This window comes from Gymnoscopelus microlampas, assembly GCF_963454915.1.
Source record: "Gymnoscopelus microlampas genome assembly, chromosome: 16".
Taxonomy (NCBI): domain Eukaryota; kingdom Metazoa; phylum Chordata; class Actinopteri; order Myctophiformes; family Myctophidae; genus Gymnoscopelus; species Gymnoscopelus microlampas.
This window is the reverse complement of record NC_139953.1, coordinates 47260394-47287829: the sequence shown is the minus strand read 5'-3', so window position 1 is coordinate 47287829 and position 27436 is coordinate 47260394. Positions and strand designations below refer to the sequence as shown.

General features: G+C 42.3%; 2 protein-coding genes across 3 annotated transcripts in view; both read right to left on the bottom strand.

Annotated features, from left to right (window-relative positions):
• The window catches only part of LOC311063861 (nuclear factor 7, ovary-like), a 28671-nt gene extending 10530 nt beyond the window's left edge, over positions 1–18141 (bottom strand). Inside the window, exons 1-2 of one of the 2 annotated variants that reach the window (XM_084083473.1) lie at positions 18076–18141; positions 15861–16024 (exon numbers count right to left, since the gene is read on the bottom strand). The gene's annotated coding sequence lies outside the window, so the exon portion shown is untranslated. Of the gene's footprint in view, positions 1–2280; positions 2366–15860; positions 16025–18075 lie in introns of those variants that run through there. The other variant, XM_084083474.1, reaches the window with a different exon arrangement.
• On the bottom strand, positions 4434–7117 carry LOC311063863 (nuclear factor 7, ovary-like). The gene has a single exon (XM_084083476.1). It carries the CDS (start codon positions 6821–6823, stop codon positions 5399–5401), a length of 1425 nt encoding a protein of 474 aa, XP_083939602.1. The 5' UTR covers positions 6824–7117; the 3' UTR covers positions 4434–5398.
• Positions 18142–27436: the final 9295 nt, after the last annotated feature.

Below are 27436 nucleotides of genomic sequence, written 5' to 3'. Positions count from 1 at the left end.
GGCTTAGCGGAGAGTGTGGCGTTGTAGAGGGGGTCTCCCTGAACGCGTGCGTATGTCACAAGTGCCGCCACAAATAGCTGTCTCGTGTCCAGCGCCCAATTTGTGAAGTCTATGCACTAAAAATGGCTGTTTTCTGACCCCTGACCTCACTGGACGGCCCGCCATTTTTCCAAATACACCTGTCTGGCTTAGCGGAGAGTGTGGCGTTGTAGAGGGGGTCTCCCTGAACGCGTGCGTATGTCACAAGTGCCGCCACAAATAGCTGTCTCGTGTCCAGCGCCCAATTTGTGAAGTCTATGCACTAAAAATGGCTGTTTTCTGCCCCTGACCTCACTGGACGGCCCGCCACTTTTCCAAATACACCTGTCTGGCTTAGCGGAGAGTGTGGCGTTGTAGAGGGGGTCTCCCTGAACGCGTGCGTATGTCACAAGTGCCGCCACAAATAGCTGTCTCGTGTCCAGCGCCCAATTTGTGAAGTCTATGCACTAAAAATGGCTGTTTTCTGCCCCCTGACCTCACTGGACGGCCCGCCACTTTTCCAAATACACCTGTCTGGCTTAGCGGAGAGTGTGGCGTTGTAGAGGGGGTCTCCCTGAACGCGTGCGTATGTCACAAGTGCTGCCACAAATAGCTGTCTCGTGTCCAGCGCCCAATTTGTGAAGTCTATGCACTAAAAATGGCTGTTTTCTGACCCCTGACCTCACTGGACGGCCCACCATTTTTCCAAATACACCTGTCTGGCTTAGCGGAGAGTGTGGCGTTGTAGAGGGGGTCTCCCTGAACGTGTGCGTATGTCAAAAGTGCTGGCGCCAACAGCCGTCTCCTGTCCAGTGTCCAGTATTGTCTGAAATTGGCACTTTTCTTACGTCAGGCCGCACTGGGCGGCCTGCCACTTTCTTTTTTTTTTACAAATTATCTCTCAAATGTTCACCAATATTCTCTACTGGTCTGTATCCATTTTCTATCAAGTTTAGGGGCGCTCAGTTATGGAGAAGTACACACACACACACACACACACACACACACACACACACACACACACACACACACACACACACACACACTAAAAATGTACTAATATTTCTCTATCTTTTTTTATGCTGTGTTTCCATGTTGTATATATGTTGTTAAATAATATAAATTTGTAATATTTTTTTTCTGATTACTTTTGTATTTGTATTGTATTTTAGTTTTTAAATACGTGAGATCAACTTTATAAAGCCCAAATTCTTCTCTTTTTTTTATCTCGCTTGCACTATCTACTATTATTATTTGTAGCATATTTTGTGGTCTCTTTTATCATTGTTTATTTGCTTCTGCAATAAACAATATTATATCATCATCATTTTCCAAGAGTGACCTGGCCTAGAGTCATCATTATTACAACAATGGACAAACAATACAAAAACAATACATATATGTAACACACACAAATCAATATCCAGTTAAAGTGCAAAACAGTGCTAAGTGCACATTTAATGGGGGTCAATAGCCAATTTCAAACTGGAACAACCTGGCACTTAGAAGTGATCTAGTATAAGCCATTTAAAAAGACATAATGTACATCATAAATGTATTTTTTAAATACAATTGTGTCTTTCTTTTTTAAACTTGCCACTTAGAAGTGTTTTAGTATGAGCCATTTAAAAGGCATACATCATAAATGTATTTTTAAATTAGATTTGTGTCTTTTAAAAAACATAAAAAATTCACGCTCTTATTTTGAAGGCAACCGGAACCCTTATTTCTGCTAGCTCGAAAACCGGAAGTCCAATTTCTGCTGACGGAACGGAGCTCTGCTGCTGAGAGCATCTCAGCACTAGCATTACTCCTGCCTGCCCCTGCCGCCAGCCCCGCCCCTCGCCCCCTTCTGGCTTCAACCACCCGGGAGAAGACTGTTCGCGTAAACGAGGGGGGATGTCTTTCGGCCACCGACGGGATTAAAACACTTCTTTATTGAACAATATGGAATAATACATTACACAAACACAACGGACACCTAGTTAACATTTGGGGCAAGCGGGTAAGCACCTTATATTTTGCATTTTGTACATGTTTGGATAACTACGGGCTTTGCTGGTGACATTCCACGACAAACTGGGGGGGCTAAGATATGAGAGTTCCGGAGGGAGGGTTTACCAGGCTAGGGGTAAGACTTTTGCAGATATAAAAATGTCAACATCGATCAAATACATCTACGATAGTCTTCTTGATCTAAGGCTAATATCATATGACAGATAGGATAATGTTACAGCTCTTAAATCAACATTCAGTGCTCACCTAACAGAAGAGAGTCTCACAGAAGATACTTTAGAGTCACTTGATGTTTCTCACAGGCAACAACCATCTGACCCGCGCTTTCTCCTACCAACGTGAGAAGGAACGGCTGTCGTAAAAACGGCCGTAAACTAGTACTGTCGTAACACTTAAAGGGCACCGCGCATAGAGCACCGAAGTCCTGACGTCACTGCCAGTAGAGGGCGCTGTTCCGCAAAAAATAAACACACCACCCTGGTTTTTACTCATATGGATATGAAGCATCGACTGAAGGTGTAAATGTACACCTTTACCCAATTAGTAACACAATATAAACACTAGAAACGAGTCAAACAACCCAAAGACTACATTTCCCATGAACGCGGCTGCTGTGGGGCAGTGATTTCAGACCCGGAAGTAGTAGTTCTTAAGACTTTTAAGGCAGAATTAATTCAATCTTCGCCAGAAATAGGTTGTATCAAATATGAATGGATATCATAAACGATGCAGACTCTGAGCAGTGTTGCCAGGTTTTGAGAGAGAAACAAGCAACCAACCAGGTCTATGAAAACAAGCCCAAAAAGCTAGCGAGCCCTTCGCCCTTTAAACATATACATTGGTTATTTGAAAATGGCCGATATATATCTGCTATTTAATTCAAGAAAATGTGTACAAATTTTGAATATTCTTGAAACACAAATCTTGTATGGGGGTCCTTGGCATAAAATGTTTTCAGATTGGGGTCCACAGACAAATGCATATTATTTAATTTGGGGGTCCTTGACATGAAAATATTTGAGAAACAATGGTTTAACAACATTAGGAAACAAGCCCAAATAAGCAACTACACTTAGAAACAAGCCCAAAAAAACACAACCCGCAACTACCAATATTACAAGTAACTTTACAGAAAAAGAAGCCCAAAGTGGCTTATAATAAGCAGACATGGCAACACTGACTCTGAGCAGCAGGCCATATGTTCTCTTCTGGTGGAGGAAAAAGTACTCGCCTGTTTTACTTAAGTAAAAGTATCAATACCACAATGTAGAAATATTCTGTAAGTAAAAGTAAAAGTCCGGAATTCAAAATGTAATTGAGTACAAGTACAAAATAATTCACGTTAAAATATACTTAGTACTGAAAGTAAAAGTAGCCTACACCTTTTGCAGAATGTCCCATTTCACATGTTTACAAAATGTTTAAAATGCTTTGAAAATAGCAGATCTTACAAGCTCACGTGTCGCAAAGCGACGCGTTGTGAGCTTGTACATCTGCTATTTTCAAATATGAAGTATGCATTGGGCTGAACTTCTGAAGTGGTTAATGCATGTTTTGTTACAATAATCTAAAACAGTTTTAGTCACAGACGTCATGCCATCACACCCTGCAGTAAGACTAGACTAGAATCACACATGCATCCACTACCTCACTATAAAAACAACCATGACTTCAGATCATGTTTCTATAGTCAGACCTTAAAAACAAGGCTCCAAAAACATCCCAAAACAAACTAGTAAGGCTACTTCTTGGCCTCAATCACAAAACCCATATAACCCCTGCTCATTTTGCTAGGATTGGATGATTTAGGGTTGAGGACAGAGTACAGCAACTTGCTATAGGCCTGGTCTTCAAGATACACCACAACATTGGGATCCCCCTGTATTTGTCAAAATACTTCCAAAACGTTAATGAAGTCCACGATCATAACACCAGAGGCAGCTCCATGAATCATGTTCAACCCAGATTTGGCACAACAAAGGGAATGAACTCGTTCTCATGCTATCCATCAAAAATGTGGAATGCCCTACCAAAAGGAGTAAAGGAGTGTAAAACCCTACTCACTTTCAAAACTGCCCTAAACCTTCAGGAGGCTGCAATTCAAAAATGGCCCCTGTCTAAGTCTTAACCTACCCCCCCCCCCCCCACCCCTTTTTTTCTTCTCTTGTACATATTCTCTTGTACTCTTCATACCAGTAACCTGTAAGCTGATTGTATGACATTAGTAGTGTGTATATCTGTCTGTCTCTTATATGTCATCATGATTTGTGTGCATGGGGATCTCATCTTAAACAAGCTCAGTGCTTAATTTGTCTCCCAGTTTAGTAGACCTTGTATTGTGAATTTGAACTTCCATGTGCTGTTGTTCTCATGTCTTACTAAATAAAGTACATCAATCAATCAATCAATCAAAGACTTTAATTATTAGGAATGCAGTCCCATTACACATCAGTAACAGATAGTCTCCCGTCTCATTTAAGAGACTGAATGAAAAGAAAAACAGCTAAATGGACAGTTCAGCGAGTATGAAGACCAAAAAATGTAAAGACAAAACTAAATAACAGCTTGACTCACTGTATTTAAACTTTCAGTTGATTATATTGTTTTCCATCCATGTCCTTCCTTCTCCTTATCTATCCCTTTGAGTGTATTCATCCTTTTCACTACATGTATTTATTTATTCTCTAATTCTTTGGTACCACAGGACAGAGTAAAGTAAATCAGTCATTTTTACTAAAGTAAATTTAAGTAAGGTCAGAGTTTTTAAACAGATATTGGTGTTGTTTTCCTTGTATAATAGATCAAATGAAAATAAAAAGTATAATATTACTATATTAGTGTGATCCATAAAAACATGACATGATCACAATATGGACATTTTGATGACATCACAGATTGGAGGAAAACAGTTTTCATTGTTATCCCGTTGAATAGGGATTTAAATGTATCGGGATAACAATGAAAACTCATTTTCATTTTACAGGTTTTAAAGAAAAAAGCCCCATAGGATGAGAATCACTGCTTCCAGGGGGTATAGTTAATATAGCATCACAATCATTTTAACAGCTTTATCCATTTATATGTGGGCTATTCAAAAATAGCAGATCTACAAGCTCACGGCTATTTTTGAAATTATTGGAAAAATATAGAAAATGTATTGAATCATTTTTAATTGTTTCTCTTCTAGGGGATGGGTGTCCTTGACATGAAAAGGTTTGAGAACCCCTGCTTTAGGAAACACTTGTTAATGTGACTGTCTTTGACCACAACACAATCATTTAGATTCTATGAGTAATATCCTCCTTTAAAGACTCTCAATGTATCATCATCATCATCATCATCATCATCATCATCATCATCATGTCTAACTGCATTGTTCCACAGTTACACTGATCTTCCCAGGTAACATCTTCAGAGGGACAGTATTTCTATTAATGTTAATGAATGGAAAGAGTGTTTCAGTGAAAGTGTGTGTGTAGGTGTGTATGTGTGTGTTAGTATCAGGATCAGAGAATGACAGCTTTCCTTCATTCCAGTCCAGCTGGACTCTGATCCTCTGAGGTTTCTGCTCCAATGAGAGAACAGTGTCTGAGACTGGTGAGGACTCTGCTGCGTATCTACATCCCTCTAACCATATTCCCCAGTATTGACCCTGTTCTTCTCCCTTCCTCTGGTAAGACTCTGCTAACACACCCACTTCCCAGTCTGCATTGTCTCCAACCTCAACATCCCAGCTGTGAGTCCCTGAGTTAAAGCCCTCAGAACCCAGGACATAGGCAACTTTGTCAAACCTCTCTGGGTTGTCAGGAAGCTGCTGCCATTCTCCACGTCTCACGCTGGTCAGATCATCAGACAGGGTGTATGATGGATTGGCAGTGTTGGGGTCCAGAATGACAGGAGTGTAGGAGACAATGTCCTTCATCTTGTTCCAGACTCTGAAGGTCAGGTTGCTCAGGTGTTTAGCCACGCCCATCAGAGGTCCAGAGACCGGCTGTGGGTCCTGCAGTGTGAGCTGGACTCTTTCCATTGTGGTCTTGTAGTTCTGCAGGAATGAGATGTGTTCAGCTCTCAGCTCTTCCTCTATGGCTCTGATGTTGTTTGAAAGGGTTAATATGTCTCTGTGTAGACCCTCAATCTTCTCCTTCATCATCTGACTCTTCTGCTGCTCTTCATCCCTCAGTGCAGTGATGCTGGCCTCCTCTTCCTCTTGTAGAAACCGATGAAGCTTTTTAAACTGGTCTTTAATCTGCCTCTCTGTGTGCCGGGCCTGGACCTTAATGTGTTCTGCTGTTCGGTCACTTTGCTTTTTAACTTTATAAAAGACCTCCAGTTTCTCCTGTAAAGTCTTCAGTAATGTCCTGACGTCCTCCTTGTGATCCAGAGCAGCTTCATCGAAGGGTCTGAAACTGTGGTTTATGTGTTTTTTAGAATCTCGACACACAAGACACACTGGCTGTTGACATTCCAGACAGAACAGTTTGAGTTTCTCAGCATGCTGACTGCAGAGATCCTCAGACCCTGATGAAGTTCTCTTACGTTTTGAAGCTCTCTGTCTCTCCTGTATGAAGGCCTCACACAGGTTCTTCAGAGCCAGGTTACGGGGTAGATGATGTGTTGAATGTATTTCCTTACAAACTGGACATTGTTTTATTCCCTTCTGTCTCCACCATTCCTGCAGACAAGCATTACAGAAGCTGTGGCTACATGACAGGACAACAGGATCTTTAAAGATGTCACGACACACAGGACAGGAAAAATCCTCTTCTGGAAGAGATGACGTGGAAGCCATTTAGTCTCTGAGTGAAGCTACAAACACTCTGCTTAATACAGGATGTGAGTCAGTGATGGTAACACTTCCTCTTCTAGAATGTTCCCTGAAGTTTACTTTCACTGTGAATCGTGGTTGTTGTTAAAGTCCATTCAGCTGACAGAGTCAGCAGCAGGTTCCAGTGGTCTGGGTCAGTATTCCCTCCTGTAGCTGATGTGGAAAGACAGTCTGTCCTCCTCACTGGAAGATGCGTTTGATCTGAAGGTCAATCTTATCGTCTCAGATGAGTCTGACGGGGGGCGGAGCTTTGACACACTTCCACAGACCTGTTGCAAAGCGCGCGCGCACACACACACACACACACACACACACACACACACACACACACACACACTTAATGTAATACACATATAACGTACAGCCCAAACATATTGAATTGGTTGAATGAGATGTATCAAAGTCAGGACAGTCTTTTATTTCCTATATAATTAGTATAGACAGGAAACAATAGAGACGGAGGGAGTCTACTTAACCCATGCAAATACCCAGAGTACTGAAACCTGAACATGCTGTCAGTGCAATAACTTTAAAGGTTCACTCCACGTGTTTTGCCTGTTGACATAATTATCTCCACGGTCTGATTCCTTAACGCTTCCCTTTAACCATTCCTAGATTTGAAAATAAATAAATAAATCAGCCTTCATTAAAGAAATGTATGAACAAATACAGTGTTGTATACCTCTGGGTTACCAAATGGACCCTTACAGGTCTGTAACTCTGATAATGTACAAATGGAACCAAATGGACCTGCAAGGGTCCTTTTGGTTCCATTTGTACACTCTCAAGACAAGAGTCATAGTGGGCCTTGAAACTAAAAAGTTAAGAGTAAAAGTAGCAATACCATAATGTAGAAATACTGTCACAAGTTAAAAAAAAAGTAATTAAAAAATGCTTTACAACTTTTACTTGAGTAAAAGTTCAAAAATATTGGCAGCAAAATATACTTGCAGTGCTCATTATGCCGAATGTCCCATTTCACATCTACAAGCACACAACTCGAAGCAGCACATTGAGAGCTTGTAAATCGGCTATTTTTCAATATCCCAAGTATAAAGTATTATTATTGTAATAATACGTATAAATAATTAAATATGCAAAGAAGGTAGTACATAAAAATGACTGCAGTGGAATTAAAAGCATAATATTCTCCTGAGATTTAGAGAAGTAGATGTACTGTATAGAACTAAAAATATAAATACTCAAGGTACCTCAACATTGTACTCAGTACTGAGTAAATTCAGTTACTAGTTACTCCACCATTGTGTAGGTGTAAAACACAGCAAAACAAGAACAACACTTTATAAAAATGCAATACTGCAGATTCAGAGATTATTACTGGCAGTAAGTCTGTCATAACAACATGACAAAAGTGGATTTTTGTGAAAGCCATTGATTATATACTGACAGGACAAGCATTGTGTTTATTTCTACAGAACTGGGACAACGCTATGGTTTGTTTTCACACTTAGATCAAACTAATGGTTTAATAAGTGTCAAGTATCACTCCCTCCAGACAAACACACAACTCAATAGTTATTCATATCATACACTGATAGTTTCACTGTGACTCATTTATACCTAGCCTTGATACAAGACTGTCATATATAATATGACAGTCTTGGATGATTTTCAAAATAGTGTTTGTGTAACCAATGCTGCAGCTCATGACAAAATTATTACAAAGACCATGTAGCTGTACCAACTGTAGAATGTATTTTATTTCCTTGTACAATTATTTTATTTACTCCACTGCGCCCTCTATAGATCTGCTCAATGGTCATTTATATTGACCAGATCTGTAGGGGCGCAGTGGAGTAAATAAAATCATTTCCGTCTGGCGGTACATGTGTTATTTTCTGCCCCAAAAGTGTATTATACAGAGAAGGTGGGGTGCTGATAGTCTTCCCACCCTGGAGAATAGACTTTCAACAACACAAAACAGCCTTTGTTTCGGTGAGTAGCTAAATAGTTTAGTTTATTTTTTACTAAAAACGGAGACCTCTCACGGCAGTGTAATGTTGGTCTATGAGCAGAGCAGCTGCTATGCAAAATATAAGGTGCTTACCCGCTTGCCCCAAATGTTAACTAGGTGTCCGGAGTGTGTGTGTAATGTATTAGTCCATATTTTTCAATAAAAAAAGTGTTTTAATCCCGTCTGTGGACGATTCTGTAGGAAGTTAGTGATGGGGCGCATCTGGTGAAAGCCGGAATTACACTCAGTGTAAACAGGAAGTAAACGAGGGGGGGGATGTCTTTCGGCCACCGACGGGATTAAAACACTTCTTTATTGAACAATATGGACTAATACATTACACACACACACACCGGCACTTAGCATTTTGTATATGTTAGGAGAAATACGGGCTTTGCTGGTGACATTCCACGACAAACTGGGGAGGGGGGGGGGGTAAAATATGAGATTTCCGGAGGGAGGGTTTACCAGGCTAGGGGTAAGACTCTCGCAGATATAAAAATGTCCAAACCGATCAAATACATCTACGATAGTCTTCTTGATCTAAGGCTAATATGATATGACAGATAAGATAATGTTACAGCTCTTAAATCAACATGTTCAGTGCTCACTAGTGATGGCAGTCTGACACTAAAGCGCCGACACACGCTTCGAACCCTGAAATAAATTAACATAGAACCACTGCTTCGAGGCTTGCTTCAGTGCGGAGAAAATCACGTGACCTATGACGTCCGAAGCAGCAAGTGGTTCATTTCCTCGAACTGGTTCGAGACAATGAGTTGCCACGGATCGGCTGCCGTAATGATAATAAATCCTACAGAAAAGACTCAACTGAATGTGTCTTTCGTAGCGTGGTCCGTAGCGTGCGGGACTAGTGAACGGAGGGTCGTGGGTTCGATCCTGGGGTGTCATACTTAATTGTCATGTTATTAAGTAACAGTGGCCGATCTATTGTGTTACTATAAAAGTTATATAACCAACACATTTAATCAACGTTGCAAGTAACTCGCATGGAATCTGTTCAATACGAAGTATTAAAGTTGACCCTTATGATTAATTAAACACATTTGTGTTAATGTAACAAAAATGAGAAGGCCATTGAATAATTTTTAAAGTTATAAAAACAATGTGGTTTTATATGACATGACTGTATTATGACTCAAGACCTGCCTGCTTCATTTCAAATTAAATCTGACATTAATGTATTATTATTAATTTGCCATAATAAATAAATTCAATGTGTCAAATCTTTGAGTGTTCCCCATCCTACAAACATAAGCACACCCTGCTTCATACACACAGTTTATTTGTGTTTATTTTATTTTATTTCAATATTTAATTACAGGATAAACCTTTGATGTTGCCCAAATAGTTGAATACAAACATGAATCAGTCAAGATTTTATTTGTACAGTACATTCCTTGCAATAGGAACATTTCACAACAAAAATCTAATCTGATAATATTTACTCTTGTTTTACTGTCTCCTATTAAAAGTGTTTCGTTGTCTCTATTAAAAGCCTCAGCTTTTAAATGAAATGCAGTCTTGCATTTCACCAGGAGATGTCACTATCACTGAAGCTTCGAGCAATGAACCCATTTGTGAACCGATTGGTTCAAGTGGTTCAGTGGTTCAAAAAAGCTTCATTTTGCCATCACTAGTGCTCACCTAACAGAAGAGAGTCTCACAGAAGATACTTTAGAGTCACTTGATGTTTCTCACAGGCAACAACCATCTGACCCGCGCTTTCTCCTACCAACGTGAGAAGGAACGGCTGTCGTAAAAACGGCCGTAAACCAGTACTGTCGTAACACTTAAAGGGCACCGCGCATAGAGCACCGAAGTCCTGACGTCACTGCCAGTAGAGGGCGCTGTTCCGCAAAAAATAAACACACCACCCTGGTTTTTACTCATATGGATATGAAGCATCGACTGAAGGTGTAAATGTATACATTACACCTTCATTGGTATACATTGGTTATTTGAAAATGGCCGATATATATCTGCTATTTAATTCAAGAAAATGTGTACAAATTTTGAATATTCTTGAAACACAAATCTTGTATGGGGGTCCTTGGCATAAAATGTTTTCAGATTGGGGTCCACAGACAAATGCATATTATTTAATTTGGGGGTCCTTGACATGAAGATATTTGAGAAACAATGGTTTAACAACATTAGGAAACAAGCCCAAATAAGCAACTACACTTAGAAACAAGCCCAAAAAAACACAACCCGCAACTACCAATATTTACAAGCAACTTTACAGAAAAAGAAGCCCAAAGTGGCTTATAATAAGCAGACATGGCAACACTGACTCTGAGCAGCAGGCCATATGTTCTCTTCTGGTGGAGGAAAAAGTACTCGCCTGTTTTACTTAAGTAAAAGTATCAATACCGCAATGTAGAAATATTCTGTAAGTAAAAGTAAAAGTCTGGAATTCAAAATGTAATTGAGTACAAGTACAAAATAATTCACGTTAAAATATACTTAGTACTGAAAGTAAAAGTAGCCTACACCTTTTGCAGAATGTCCCATTTCACATGTTTACAAAATGTTTAAAATGCTTTGAAAATAGCAGATCTTACAAGCTCACAACGTGTCGCAAAGCGACGCGTTGTGAGCTTGTACATCTGCTATTTTCAAATATGAAGTATGCATTGGGCTGAAGTGGTTAATGCATGTTTTGTAACAATAATCTAAAACAGTTTTAGTCACAGACGTCATGCCATCACACCCTGCAGTAAGACTAGACTAGAATCACACATGCATCCACTACCTCACTATAAAAACAACCATGACTTCAGATCATGTTTCTATAGTCAGACCTTAAAAACAAGGCTCCAAACATCCCAAAACAAACTAGTAAGGCTACTTCTTGGCCTTAATCACAAAACCCATCTAACCCCTGCTCATTTTGCTAGGATTGGATGGCTTAGGGTTGAGGACAGAGTACAGCAACTTGCTATGGGCCTGGTCTTCAAGATACACCACAACATTGGGATCCCCCTGTATTTGTCAAAATGCTTCCAAAACGTTAATGAAGTCCACGATCATAACACCAGAGGCAGCTCCACGAATCATGTTCAACCCAGATTTGGCACAACAAAGGGAATGAACTCGTTCTCATGCTATTCATCAAAAATGTGGAATGCCCTACCAAAATGAGTAAAGGAGTGTAAAACCCTACTCACTTTCAAAACTGCCCTAAACCTTCAGGAGGCTGCAATTCGAAAATGGCCCCTGTCTAAGTCTTAACCTACCCCCCCCCCACCCCTTTTTTTCTTCTCTTGTACATATAGACAGGTTTCCTGTTAGTAAACATTGAGAGGAATATGACCGCGCAGCTGCGGGGGGAAGCCTATGGGTGCGTTTGGAAATTACGCACCGGAGCACCGGAGCACACTCGCCTATTAGTTTGTATTGGCCAGTGCGCTCACTGCCGCTCAGGGCTGTATTTTCGAACGCGCCTTCCACCCCCAGGCATGCGCAGATTGCGCATTCTGCTCTGTGATGACGTCGCTCGGAAACCCGTCTATTCTCTTGTACTCTTCATACCAGTAACCTGTAAGCTGATTGTATGACGTTAGTAGTGTGTATATCTGTCTGTCTCTTATATGTCATCATGATTTGTGTGCATGGGGATCTCATCTTAAACAAGCTCAGTGCTTAATGAGTCTCCCAGTTTAGTAGACCTTGTATTGTGAATTTGTACTTCCATGTGCTGTTGTTCTCATGTCTTACTAAATAAAGTACATCAATCAATCAAAGACTTTAATTATTAGGAATGCAGTCCCATAACACATCAGTAACAGATAGTCTCCCGTCTCATTTAAGAGACTGAATGAGAAGAAAAACAGCTAAATGGACAGTTCAGCGAGAATGAAGACCAAAAAATGTAAAGACAAAACAAAAAAAACAGCTTGACTCACTGTATTTAAACTTTCAGTTGATTATATTTTTTTCCATCCATGTCCTTCCTTCTCCTTATCTATCCCTTTGAGTGTATTCATCCTTTTCACTACATTTATTTATTTATTCTCTAATTCTTTGGTACCACAGGACATAGTAAAGTAAAATTAAGTAAGGTCAGAGTTTTTAAACAGATATTGGTGTTGTTTTCCTTGTATAATAGATCAAATGAAATTATATTTCTTTATCCATTTATATGTTGGCTATTCAAAAATAGCAGATCTACAAGCTCACATCCTGTACATCTATTTTTGAAATTATTGGAAAAATATCGAAACATTTTTTATTGTTTTAATATAAATCTTCTCTTCTAGGGGATGGGGGTCCTTGGCAGGAAAAGGTTTGAGAACCCCTGCTTTAGGAAACACTTGTTAATGTGACTGTCTTGACCACAACATAATCATTTAGATTCTATGAGTAATATCCTCCTTTAAAGACTCTCAATGTATCATCATCATCATCATCAACAACATCATCATGTCTAACTGCATTGTTCCACAGTTACACTGATCTTCCCAGGTAACATCTTCACAGGGACAGCATCATCATCATTATTAGTGAAAATGAATGGAAAGAGTTTTTCAGTGTAAGTGTGTGTGAAGGTGTGTATGTGTGTGTTAGTATCAGGATCAGAGAATGACAGCTTTCCTTCATTCCAGTCCAGCTGGACTCTGATCCTCTGAGGATTCTGCTTCAGTGAGAGAACAGTGTCTGACCCTGGTGAGGAGTATGCTGCGTATTCACGTCCCTCTAACCATATTCCCCAGTATTGACCCTGTTCTTCTCCCTTCCTCTGGTAAGACTCTGCTAACACACCCAGCATCCAGTCTGCATTGTCTCCAACCTCAACATCCCAGCTGTGAGTCCCTGAGTTAAAGCCCTCAGAACCCAGGACAAAGCCAGCGTTGTCAAACCTCTCTGGGTTGTCAGGAAGCTCCTGTCTTTCTCCACCTCTCACACTGGTCAGATCATCAGACAGGGTGTATGAAGGATAGGCAGTGTTGGGGTCCAGAATGACAGGAGTGTAGGAGACAATGTTTATCATCTTGTTCCAGACTCTGAAGGTCAGGTTGCTCAGGTGTTTGGTCACGTCTATCAGTGGTCCAGAGACCGGCTGTGGGTCCTGCAGTGTGAGCAGGACTCTTTCCATTGTGGTCTTATAGTTCTGCAGGAATGAGATGTGTTCAGCCCTCAGCTCCTCCTCTGTGGCTCCGATGTTGTTTGAAAGGGTTAATATGTCTCTGTTCAGACCCTCCATCTTCTCATTTATCATCTGACTCTTCTGTTGCTCTTCATCCCTCAGCGCAGTGATGCTGGCCTCCTCTTCCTCTTGTAGAAACTGATGAAGCTTCTTAAACTGTTCCTTAATCTGCCTCTCTGTGTGTCGGGCCTGGACCTTAATGTGTTTTGCTATTTTGTCACTTTGCCACAAAACGTGATAAAATACCTTCTTTTTCTCCTGTAAAGGCTTCAGTGATTTCTGAACTTCCTTCTTGTGATCCAGAGCAGCTTCATCGATGGGTCTGAAACGGTGGTTGGTGTGTTTTTCCGAATGAAGACACACAACACACACTGGCTGTTGACATTCCTGACAGAACAGTTTGAGTTTCTCAGCATGCAGACTGCAGAGATCCTCAGACCCTGATGAAGTTCTCTTACGTTTTGAAGCTCTCTGTCTCTCCTGTATGAAGGCCTCACACAGGTTCTTCAGAGCCAGGTTACGGGGTAGATGATCTGTTGGATGTATTTCCTTACAAACTGGACATTCATTTATTCTCTTCTGTCTCCACCATTCCTGCAGACAAGCATTACAGAAGCTGTGGCTACATGACAGTATAACAGGATCTTTAAAGATGTCACGACACACAGGACAGGAAAAATACTCTTCTGGAAGAGACGAGTTGGAAGCCATTTAGTCTCAGAGTGAAGCTACAAACACTGCTCAATACTTCAGCTGACAGAGTCAGCAGCAGGTTCCAGTGGTCTGGGTCAGTATCCCCTCCTGTAGCTGATGTGGAAAGACAGTCTGTCCTCCTCACTGGAAGTTGTGTTGGATCTGAAGGTCAATCTAATCGTCTCAGATGAGTCTGGCAGGGAGCGGAGCTTCAACACACCACCACAAACCTGTTGCAAAGTACACACACACACACACACACACACACACACACACACACACACACACAAATTCACCATTAATCTAACACACACACACACACACACACACACACACACACACACACACACACACACACACACACACACACACACACACACACACACACACACACAACGTATGCCCACACATATTTAATTGATTTAATGAGATCACAGTCAAGTTTATTTCCTATACAATTAGTATAGACAGGGAACAATAGAGGGGGAGGGAGAGAGCCTATTTAAACCATGCAAAAACCTAGAGTACTGAAACCTGAACATGCTGTCAGTAAGAACTGAAAAGTGTCGTGACATTTTATACTGTATATTGTTCTACACCATTGCTGATGTGAAAAGAAAAAAGAAAAGTGTTTTGATATGAAGAGAATGAGGACACTAGAAAACCGCCATCTGATATGCATTAGAGTTTTGTTGATCACCAAGGGGAAAGGTGTCCCTCGACTTTAGCATGCTTAAGCATCCAAACTGGCCCCTGTAAAAGTCATAACCTAACCCCTCCCCCTTCAAACTGTTTACTGTACATATTTGTTTTTCTTAACTTTAAAATGTTTATATGATGTTCTAAATAATAGTGAATATCTGTCTGTTATTTATGTCTCCATGAATTGAGTATGTGAGGACCCCAATTGAAACAATCCAGTGGCTTTTCAATCCTATTTAGTTGAATTTTGAACTGTACTTCCATGTGCTTTTTTTCTCTGCAAACTTCTAAATAAAGTATTCAATCAATCAATCAAATGCTAACTATCCACGTTCCTGCACCAGGAATGGACACAGATGGCGCCACCCTTTAAAAAAAAGCTGACAATATTTCATTTTCATCGTAACGTGATGTCAGCTTGTACATCTGGTGTATTTGTGAGGAAAGTAAATACCAACCTCTGTGTTTACTGGGTCGTCTCAGGTAGGGTTGGGTGTAGGTGTGAAACGCTCCCTAATGTGATGGTCATGGAACTGACTCTGGTTCCTCAATGTTGGTCCGGTTCCAGATCCAACCCTAGTCTCAGGTGGTCAGGTAAGGTTCAGTTGTGTTGAACAGGATTCTAAATCAAACACGGAAAAAAGAAAATTCTCAGTTCTTCTCTGAACTCGAATACTTTCGGGGTTTTTTTTTTCTCACATTCCTGACCCAATAATTCAATAATTTTGGACTCTGCTGCGGTAGGAGACGAACTATAAAAGAATATAAACTCCAAAACAACTATTACAGGGATTACTGATGAGCCTACTAATGATTCAGGTTAGAAAAATATATGTTTTTGCTCTTGTTAAGATTGGTCTCCTATTAACTTCATTAGTCAAATATTGGATTATTGTCTCATGTGACAAACAAAAATCTCCATGAATTCAAGGCTTCATGTAATTGATAGAACGTTTTTTTTTAGATAAGTATTCATTAACCACTTAAACCTAGATGTTACTTTGTTGGAAGTCAAATAGTGAAAATAGACCGTCTATAACGTATGTGTAATTAAAAAACTTCAAATCACTTCAAAACCGTCAGCGTCGACAGGCTGTTCCTACCCGTTTCTAAATTGCACATAAACAGGACATTGAGTTATGCAAAACGAGCGTTCTCCAAAATATTCGTTGGAATTCTGCTCACATGCCGTTTATAATGACCACACACACACGCACGCACGCACGCACGCACGCAGGTACACAGGTTCAGACAGTGGTGGAAGAACTTTGATTTTTTGTTAGTGAAGTTAAAGTACTAAGTAGCAATATCACAATGTAGAAATACATTTGCAAGTAAAACATCCTACTTAAAAACTTTTACTTGAGTAAAAGTACAATATTGTCAGCAAAACATACTTGCAGTACTCATTATGCAGAATGTCCCATTTCACAAAATAGCAGATCTATTGATGTGACACATTGTGAGCTTATGGATCGGCTATTTTAGAATATCTTACTTTTAAATAGGGCTTAATTGGTTGATGTTAGTTTTGTAATAACTATAAATACATACATCTGCAAGGTAAGTAATAGGTAAATGATATGCAAATATTCTGAGATGTAGCAAAGTAGATGAAATGTAAATAATCTTAAGGTACCTCAAAATTGTACTTGAATACAGCACTGAGTAAATTCAGTTAGTTAGTTATTCCACCATTGTGTAAAACAACAAAACAAGAACACTGTATAAAAATACAATGCTGCAGATTCACATACATTACTGCCATAACAACATGACACAAAAGTGGATTTTTCTACTGACAGACAAACATTGTGTTTACATTGTGATAGCTTCACTGTGACTCATTTACATAAATTATTTTAGCCCAAATACAACATTAAACAAACAAACACTCACACTAAAGTATAAACTGTGATAGTGTTGGTCTTTGTACAAATGCAAAATATAAGTTGCTTATCCTGTAGCCCCGGATGTTAACTCAGCATTCGGAGTATTTGTTCACTGTATTAATCCCTATTTTTCAATAGATATGCGTTTTAATCCCGTCTGTGCCTGAACGCCATTTCCCCCTCGTTTACATCCTGTTTACATTGAGTATAATACCGACTTTCACCTGATGCGCCCCGTCACCACCACCCATTGAGGGATACAGGGAACTTCCGACAGAATCCGAGAAACACGGGATTAAAACACATCTATTGAAACAAAATGTAGACTAATACAGTGAACACGTGTTCCAAATGTCTAGTGGACATCCGTGGCTACAGGTTAGATACTTAATATGATTGTTTTGAACATGTGAGGAGAAGTACGGGCTTTCCTCAAGGATGTCCAGTGACTATTAGGGGGGTTGAGACCAAGACTGTCTTAGATACGAAAGTCAAAGTCAGACTCCATAAAATACCTGTATGATAGTCTTGATCCAAGGCTAAAGTAAACCTATATTATAGTGATCAAACAAAGAGATGTAATAATACATATAAAATACACTTCAAACAAACGCACACATATAGCAGCATGGCTGCATACAACTGAAGAGGGAATGAGTCCAAGGAGTTCATGTACAAAACAAACACCTACAAACTGTAAAGAAATGACTTCATCAAATGTCCACAACAAACAATACAATATTCTCTTTTACGCAGACAAACTTCAGACAAACAAACAAACCTCATTTAGTTGAAATGGAGGAAAGTTGTTCTTCTTCTTACTTTCAGGAGAGCTGCTTCCTTGTTGTTCTTCTTCTCCTTTTTCTTGCGTCTTTAGAGTGCACACCGCCACCTACCTTCCCGGAGGATGCATAACATGGTATTTTACCAGCACTTTGCTGAACATGTCAGATATAGATTATGATGATGTCTGTGTTAAGATGGCAAACGTCTGAGGTTGTTCCAACCATTTGGGTGTAATAAGTAAAATATATTTGAGAAGATTTTTTTTTTCAATTCTTCTGCCAATTGAATAGCCCTGCCATACAGTTATGTATTATTAAATGTTAATTTAACATTTTTTTTAATATGAAATGTTAATGTGGGGGCATACATAAGTCAAACCTCAACCTCGCTGCCAACCAATACATTTCTGTATTTTTGTTTCTTTGGTGATATTGGCGTGGCATTATTTTAATAATGTTTAATAATGGTATTATTTTCTTAAATCTTTATATAAGATCTCCCAGTTAGTTTTCTGTCGTGTCTCAACCTAATACTCAGGGTTGGGAAGTAACGGATTACATGTAACGCCGTTACGTAACGGAGTACAAAAAAAACGTAACGGTAACGTCCTAGAGTACATTTTAAAATGTGTAATCTGGATTACAGTAACGGGGGTGTTGTAACGGGCGTTACAGGAGGGTTACGTTCTCCCCTTCCCCTCATTAATTTTACAAACAAGTTATAAATTAGTATAACACCAAACAGCCACCTGCGCACACTAGTCCGCACACAGACCGCAATGGATTGGAGTTGAGCGCAGCGCGTCTCTGTGTCAAAAATCCTCACAGGCTGGAGGCTGCTAATGTTGCATCAACAGCGGTGTTGCCAGACTTTGCGAGAGAAATAAGCAAATAGGTCTATGAAAACAAGCACAAAAGAAGCGACTATAAAAGGCCACATAAGCACTTCATAGCTATATATGTGACAAGGGTGAAATGAGGGGTTCTTAAAACTTTTGTAATTTGTTTTTATTGGTGCTTAATGTGTATAATTGCCTCATTTAACCCCACCATCTTATTATTTTTGTACCAATTATTATTACGCACTGTATTGTTTATAATTGTTTTCCCCATGATCCCCTGGTCACATGTATTGAGAGACATTGAGTGGCAGAGCGGCAGTCACGCGGTCACGCCCAAGGCCACGGTCATGGCCAATGTCCCCAGACAGACTGTCACCACGGACAAATGAAAGAAGAGGGAGGTGTGGTTTGGCAGGTACAAAAGCGGAGGCGGGACCGTTTGAAAGAGAGAACAGAGCACCCAAGTGACAGAGGCGTCAGTGAGGAGAAGGACAGCAGAGGGGAAGGTTGTGCCGAGACACGGAGTAGAGGAGTGCATAGATGAAGTAGACATACCAGCCACCTAGGAGTTTGGAAGCCGAGGTGTGCCTACATTCAAAGGAGAAACCAAGAGGAGAAAGCGATCGAACCGAAGGGGAGGAAGAGACGAGTGAGACCAGACCATATAAGGAGCGCTGAGACTGGAAAGTGGCGATAACGTTGCATACGCAACCAACTCAGCGCCAGGTGTAAAAACCTGGCTGGCGAGTGAGTATTCGAACAAGCAACGTTGAATCCCTGTATAACCACTGCCTGAGACAACGCAAATGTATCGTGTAAATGCACAGTGAACTGGTCTAGATCTCTATAATTGCAGGCGGAGAGAAAGAAGAGAGAAGACGAAGACGACTGGCCTCAAACCCTTTCCCATCTTACCCCCATATATGGACATGCAGCATTACCCCTGAACAAACCGTGTTGAGTATCTTGAAGCACTTTATTGGCACAGCACTTTACTTGAAAAGTATTGGTTGCACAGAAACCCCCCATGCTAAGGAACCCTTGTGATTAAGCCCCGCGTAATTTGCACAACTTTATAATTTATTTTATAGTTGTTGTGTAGATTAATTGTGTTTTGTATGTTTATATAGGTTTTATTAGTATAGTGTTTATTTGATTGTTTTTAAGGCACAGAAGCCAATGTATTAGGGACCCAATAAATATGACTTACCTTTTTTGATACACTGTATTCGTGTCCAGTTTCTTAAAGGGATATTCTCATGCCAGTGTTGTATTCTCAAAACCAAAAGTATTGAAACTTACCAGTTAACCTCGAACCTGTGAAAGCCTGAAGAAGAAGTTAAAGTGTATTCAAAGGGGACTTCCCTCTATAACAAAAGTGGCGTAGTCGACAAACAATTAGTTCAGATAGGACTCACAGTAATTACGCACCCAGCACTTTATTGTGCATTTATATTTTATTGTTGTGAGTTTTATTCTGGATTATTTATTAAAGGAGAAGAGTGCAATAGTACAAACAAATTGCAAGTCAAATGTGATACAATTTCGGCCCTGTTCACATATTTGGCGTAGTCGGCAGGACTGGTTGAGAACAAACACATGAGAATACCCTTAAGAGAAACTGTACTGTTTTGTTGTTTTTGTTGCTTTACGGATTCAGAATGATGATGATGGCGGTGTATCCCGGTGCCCCATGGTTACCCATCTTTGGTGGAACAGAAGGCGAGAGTAAATATAGGGAATGGAAAGACCAGATTAGAGGATTATTAAGTACCCAGGAACTACCAGAAATCAGGAAAGTTGCTATTATAATTAAAACGCTAACCAACGAAGCTAAACGGCAGATTAGTGTGGTTGAGGAGGGCGAACGCGACACGGTGGCAAAAGTTTTTAAATACTTAGATGCTTTATATAAAGAAACTGTCTCTGTCGCAGAAATGCGCTCACTATTCTATCGGTGCGCACAGCGCGCAGGAGAGAATGTACAAACTTACACCCTGAGACTTAGAGAGCTGTTTTGTGGGCTGCGGCAGCACGACCCAAGCACCGCTCCCTCCGAAGCCATTCTTCGTGATCAGTTTGTTATGGGTTTAGCTGAGGGCCCCCTGGGCCAAGCCTTAAAAATATATGCTCGACGACACCCAGATGAAGATTTTGCTGCTTTACGCGAAGAAGCGTACCTGTTAGCTGCTGAACATGGAACTACTGAAATAACGTGCCACGCTGTTAATCCTATTTCTGTCCCCTACCCTTCTCAGGACCCTGCTTGGAGAGAAAAATTAAAACAGGAAATCATGGACGACGTAAAAACTCAAATGCAAGGATTCACGCAGGAACTCATGAAGGAAATCAGACCGCTCCTCCGCACTGGCACCAATGACGCACGAGCGCGCACTCCACCGCCACCTGAGCGACGGTATACGGCCTCTCAGCGCTACGAATGGGATGAAGGAGGTAGGCCGATATGTAGCCAGTGTAGACAGGCGGGTCATATAGCGAGATTCTGTAGATCCGACCGAAGTCAGTTAAACTAGTACGCCCTGTCGCCGAGGTCCGGGGGGCAGAGGTGCAACGTTCACAAAAAAAGTTAAGGGCCAATGAAGTGTTTGTGGGGGAATGTCCGACAATTGGGATAACAATGGGGGGAGTCCAAATGAGGGGTTTATTAGATACGGGGTCTCAAGTCACATTGATGCAGCAGAGTTTGTTTAACGAAAAGTTCTCGCAAGATAAAATGGAAAATGGGCCTCTGGTGTTTAGCCTACGGGCAGCAAACGGCCTTGATCTACCCTATTCTGGCTATGCCATATTCGATTTAGAATTAGAAGGACTGAAAATACCGGGAAGAGGAATCGTAATTGTAAAAGATGAACATTGTATTGAGCCGCTGATCATTGGGATGAACGTAGTCCACGCAGTGTGGCATGCATTATTTAAACTCTCTGGGAGGTCTGTGTTTCCATGCCAACAGGAGAGGACACCATGGAAAAAAGCATTCGCCGCCTGTAGGAGAGTGGAGGCAGTGACCCACGAAGACGGAGCATTGGGCTATGTGTGGCCTGTCGGCCGACGGAGAATCCGAGTCCCCGCCCGCAGTGAGTTAGTAGTATGGGGCCGTGCCTGGAAAGGTCCAAATGGAGCCGAATACGAGGCCCTGATGGAGGCCATGCCGGAAGGAACTGATCTGGGAGTGGCCCGAGCGTTGGTCACCGTGCGTAATGGCCGAGTCCCCGTGCGCATCTGCAACCCCCACGCGTATAGCGTGACCGTGGGCAGACATCAAAAGTTAGGGAAGCTATATCCAGTGGAGGAGGCCGACGTCCGTGGACGACGAGACCTGAACCTGTCCCTAGGAACCGACGGAGCCGTGGAAGTGTCCCTGGTGAGCATCGAAGACGAGGGACCCGTGAAGACCTTACCTGAGGAGATGGAGGCGTTGACCCGGCGAGATGACCTACCTGACCAGCAGAGAGAAGAGCTGCATGCGATGATGTGTAAATGGAAGAAGGTGTTTGCAGTCCATAATGAAGATTTTGGGCAGACGGACGTGGTGCAACACCAAATACCAACTGGAGACGCGGCACCCATCCGCGAGAGGCACCGACCGCTGCCGCCCTCCATGTATAGAGAAATGAAGACCTTATTGAGTGACATGCTGGACAAGGGAGTGATAAAAGAGAGTTGCAGTCCCTGGGCAGCGCCCATTGTCCTGGTGAAGAAGAAAGATGGCAGCTGGCGTTTCTGTGTCGACTACCGTAAACTGAATGCCGTGACGCACAAAGATGCCTTCCCTTTACCTCGGATTGAAGAGACTTTAACAAGCCTGACCAAGGCTCAGTGGTTCTCCACACTCGACCTGGCCAGCGGTTATTGGCAGGTGGGTATGGACCCTCGGGATCGAGAAAAGACAGCGTTTACCACCCCTTTAGGACTGTTCGAGTTCCAACGTATGCCGTTCGGTTTATGTAACGCCCCCGCGACCTTCCAAAGATTAATGCAGCGATGCTTGAGTGGCCAGGTGACAGAGTCATTATTAGTGTACCTCGATGACATTATTGTATATTCACCTGACTTTTCCTCTCACATGCAGCACCTTGACCAGGTTTTCGAGCGGCTGTGGAGACACGGATTGAAACTGCGCCTCGATAAATGCAAGCTTCTCCAACCGGAGGTAAAGTTCTTGGGCCACGTTGTAGACAAAGAGGGAGTGCGCCCGGACCCTGAAAAGTTGGCTGCGGTAAGAGACTGGACCCCACCCTCGACTGTCCGCGAGGTCCGCGCTTTTCTAGGTCTGGCTGGTTATTATCGCCGCTTCGTGTCCTCATTTGCTGCCATAGCTAGGCCGTTAAATAGTTTGTTGATCGGAGTCCCGAATGATGTGAAGTCCCATCAGTGTAAAATAGAGTGGTCCCCTGAATGCCAAAACTCGTTTGATGCTCTTAAAACTGCCCTTACGCAGGCTCCAATACTGGCTTATGCAGATTATGACCGACCGTTTGTAGTGTATACTGATGCGAGTGGCCGCGGGCTCGGCGCCGTTCTGGCACAGGTCCAAGATGGCCAGGAGCGAGTAATCGCCTACGCCAGCCGAAGTCTACACCCTACCGAACAAAATGATGCAAATTATAGCTCCTTTAAATTAGAACTCTTGGCACTTAAATGGGCAGTGACCGAAAAATTTAAAGATTACTTAACTGGCGCTCATTTTACGGTTTATACAGATAACAATCCTGTTGCGCATCTTCAAACAGCTCGACTAGGCGCGGTGGAACAGCGCTGGGCAGCCCAGCTAGCATCATTCACCTATGATATAAAGTACCGACCTGGAAAAAGCAATGCGAACGCAGATGCCCTGTCTAGGTTCCCTGTTCAACCTGTAGGAGTGGCCGTAGTGGAGTTGGCACCGGTGGAGAGAGAGGACGGGTGGGCTGGAGCTGAGTGGCGGGGAACACAGGATCGAGATCCGGACATCCAGATGGTGAAGAGTTGCGTAGAGCGGAGGAAACTGCCTACCCTTATGGAGAAGAGGAGTTGGTCACGGGAAGCCAGGCAAATGTTACGACAGTGGGACCGGTTGCGCATCAGAGACAATGTGTTGTATAGGCAAGTGATTGATCAGCATACACAAGAATGTTACTTACAGCTTGTTTGTCCAGGGGCGCGACGAGAGGAGGTGTGGAAAGGACTCCATGAGGCCTCGGCACACGCCGGAGTGGACCGGACTTTGGCGCAGCTTCGGCGCCGGTTCTACTGGCCGGGCATGGAGGGGGCGGTGCGACAGTTCCAGCGAGGTTGTGTTGCCTGCAGCCTACTGAAAGACAGGATAGAGCCCAGGGCCCCCTTACAGCCATTCGAAGTATCGTATCCTATGGAGGTAGTGGCTATTGATTTTCTCACATTAGGTAGGCCGAATGACGCATGGCAGAATATTCTTGTAGCAACCGATTTATTCACCAGGTACAGTTGGGCTATTCCAACGCGTGACCAAACTGCGCCCACGACTGTCCGTGCGCTTTGGACACATATTATTCAGCCATTCGGTTGCCCGGCTCGTTTCCATTCGGACCGAGGCCCGAATTTTGAATCCGAATTAATGCAGCAATTGTGTCATACATACGGTATTACTAAGAGTCGCACCACCCCTTACCACCCAGCTGGTAATGGGGGGGTGGAGAGGTTTAATCAAACACTGTTAAACATGTTGCGCTCTCTAGATACTGATCGCCAAGGCAGATGGAATGAACACTTACCTGAGTTAGTACACGCTTATAACAATACTGAACATGGTGCGACAGGTTATGCGCCTGCGTACTTAATGTTTGGTCGCCACCTGAGGCGTCCGGTAGATGTAGCATTAGGAGTACCGTTGTCACAAAATCGAATGGGAGTGGGAGATTGGGTGCAAGATCACCAGAAACGAATGGCCACAGCGTATAGGACAGCCGAGAAAAAAATGGTGCATATAGCAGGACAGCGTAAATGTGACAAGGGTGAAATGAGGGGTTCTTAAAACTTTTGTAATTTGTTTTTATTGGTGCTTAATGTGTATAATTGCCTCATTTAACCCCACCATCTTATTATTTTTGTACCAATTATTATTACGCACTGTATTGTTTATAATTGTTTTCCCCATGATCCCCTGGTCACATGTATTGAGAGACATTGAGTGGCAGAGCGGCAGTCACGCGGTCACGCCCAAGGCCACGGTCATGGCCAATGTCCCCAGACAGACTGTCACCACGGACAAATGAAAGAAGAGGGAGGTGTGGTTTGGCAGGTACAAAAGCGGAGGCGGGACCGTTTGAAAGAGAGAACAGAGCACCCAAGTGACAGAGGCGTCAGTGAGGAGAAGGACAGCAGAGGGGAAGGTTGTGCCGAGACACGGAGTAGAGGAGTGCATAGATGAAGTAGACATACCAGCCACCTAGGAGTTTGGAAGCCGAGGTGTGCCTACATTCAAAGGAGAAACCAAGAGGAGAAAGCGATCGAACCGAAGGGGAGGAAGAGGCGAGTGAGACCAGACCATATGAGAGACGAGTGAGACCAGACCATATAAGGAGCGCTGAGACTGGAAAGTGGCGATAACGTTGCATACGCAACCAACTCAGCGCCAGGTGTAAAAACCTGGCTGGCGAGTGAGTATTCGAACAAGCAACGTTGAATCCCTGTATAACCACTGCCTGAGACAACGCAAATGTATCGTGTAAATGCACAGTGAACTGGTCTAGATCTCTATAATTGCAGGCGGAGAGAAAGAAGAGAGAAGACGAAGACGACTGGCCTCAAACCCTTTCCCATCTTACCCCCATATATGGACATGCAGCATTACCCCTGAACAAACCGTGTTGAGTATCTTGAAGCACTTTATTGGCACAGCACTTTACTTGAAAAGTATTTGTTGCACAGAAACCCCCCATGCTAAGGAACCCTTGTGATTAAGCCCCGCGTAATTTGCACAACTTTATAATTTATTTTATAGTTGTTGTGTAGATTAATTGTGTTTTGTATGTTTATATAGGTTTTATTAGTATAGTGTTTATTTGATTGTTTTTAAGGCACAGAAGCCAATGTATTAGGGACCCAATAAATATGACTTACCTTTTTTTGATACACTGTATTCGTGTCCAGTTTCTTAAAGGGATATTCTCATGCCAGTGTTGTATTCTCAAAACCAAAAGTATTGAAACTTACCAGTTAACCTCGAACCTGTGAAAGCCTGAAGAAGAAGTTAAAGTGTATTCAAAGGGGACTTCCCTCTATAACAAAAGTGGCGTAGTCGACAAACAATTAGTTCAGATAGGACTCACAGTAATTACGCACCCAGCACTTTATTGTGCATTTATATTTTATTGTTGTGAGTTTTATTCTGGATTATTTATTAAAGGAGAAGAGTGCAATAGTACAAACAAATTGCAAGTCAAATGTGATACAATTTCGGCCCTGTTCACATATTTGGCGTTGGCGGCAGGACTGGTTGAGAACAAACACATGAGAATACCCTTAAGAGAAACTGTACTGTTTTGTTGTTTTGTTGCTTTTTGTTTTTTGCTTTACGGATTCAGAATGATGATGATGGCGGTGTATCCCGGTGCCCCATGGTTACCCACCTTTGGTGGAACAGAAGGCGAGAGTAAATATAGGGAATGGAAAGACCAGATTAGAGGATTATTAAGTACCCAGGAACTACCAGAAATCAGGAAAGTTGCTATTATAATTAAAACGCTAACCAACGAAGCTAAACGGCAGATTAGTGTGGTTGAGGAGGGCGAACGCGACACAGTGGCAAAAGTTTTTCAATACTTAGATGCTTTATATAAAGAAACTGTCTCTGTCGCAGAAATGCGCTCACTATTCTATCGGTGCGCACAGCGCGCAGGAGAGAATGTACAAACTTACACCCTGAGACTTAGAGAGCTGTTTTGTGGGCTGCGGCAGCACGACCCAAGCACCGCTCCCTCCGAAGCCATTCTTCGTGATCAGTTTGTTATGGGTTTAGCTGAGGGCCCCCTGGGCCAAGCCTTAAAAATATATGCTCGACGACACCCAGATGAAGATTTTGCTGCTTTACGCGAAGAAGCCTACCTGTTAGCTGCTGAACATGGAACTACTGAAATAACGTGCCACGCTGTTAATCCTATTTCTGTCCCCTACCCTTCTCAGGACCCTGCTTGGAGAGAAAAATTAAAACAGGAAATCATGGGCGACGTAAAAACTCAAATGCAAGGATTCACGCAGGAACTCATGAAAGAAATCAGACCGCTCCTCCGCACTGGCACCAATGACGCACGAGCGCGCACTCCACCGCCACCTGAGCGACGGTATACGGCCTCTCAGCGCTACGAATGGGATGAAGGAGGTAGGCCGATATGTAGCCAGTGTAGACAGGCGGGTCATATAGCGAGATTCTGTAGATCCGACCGAAGTCAGTTAAACTAGTACGCCCTGTCGCCGAGGTCCGGGGGGCAGAGGTGTAACGTTCACAAAAAAAGTTAAGGGCCAATGAAGTGTTTGTGGG

Excerpts from the sequence above, each read along its gene's own strand:
- LOC311063863 (XM_084083476.1), bottom strand. The coding sequence starts at position 6,823 with ATGGCTTCCACGTCATCTCTTCCAGAAGAGGATTTTTCCTGTCCTGTG.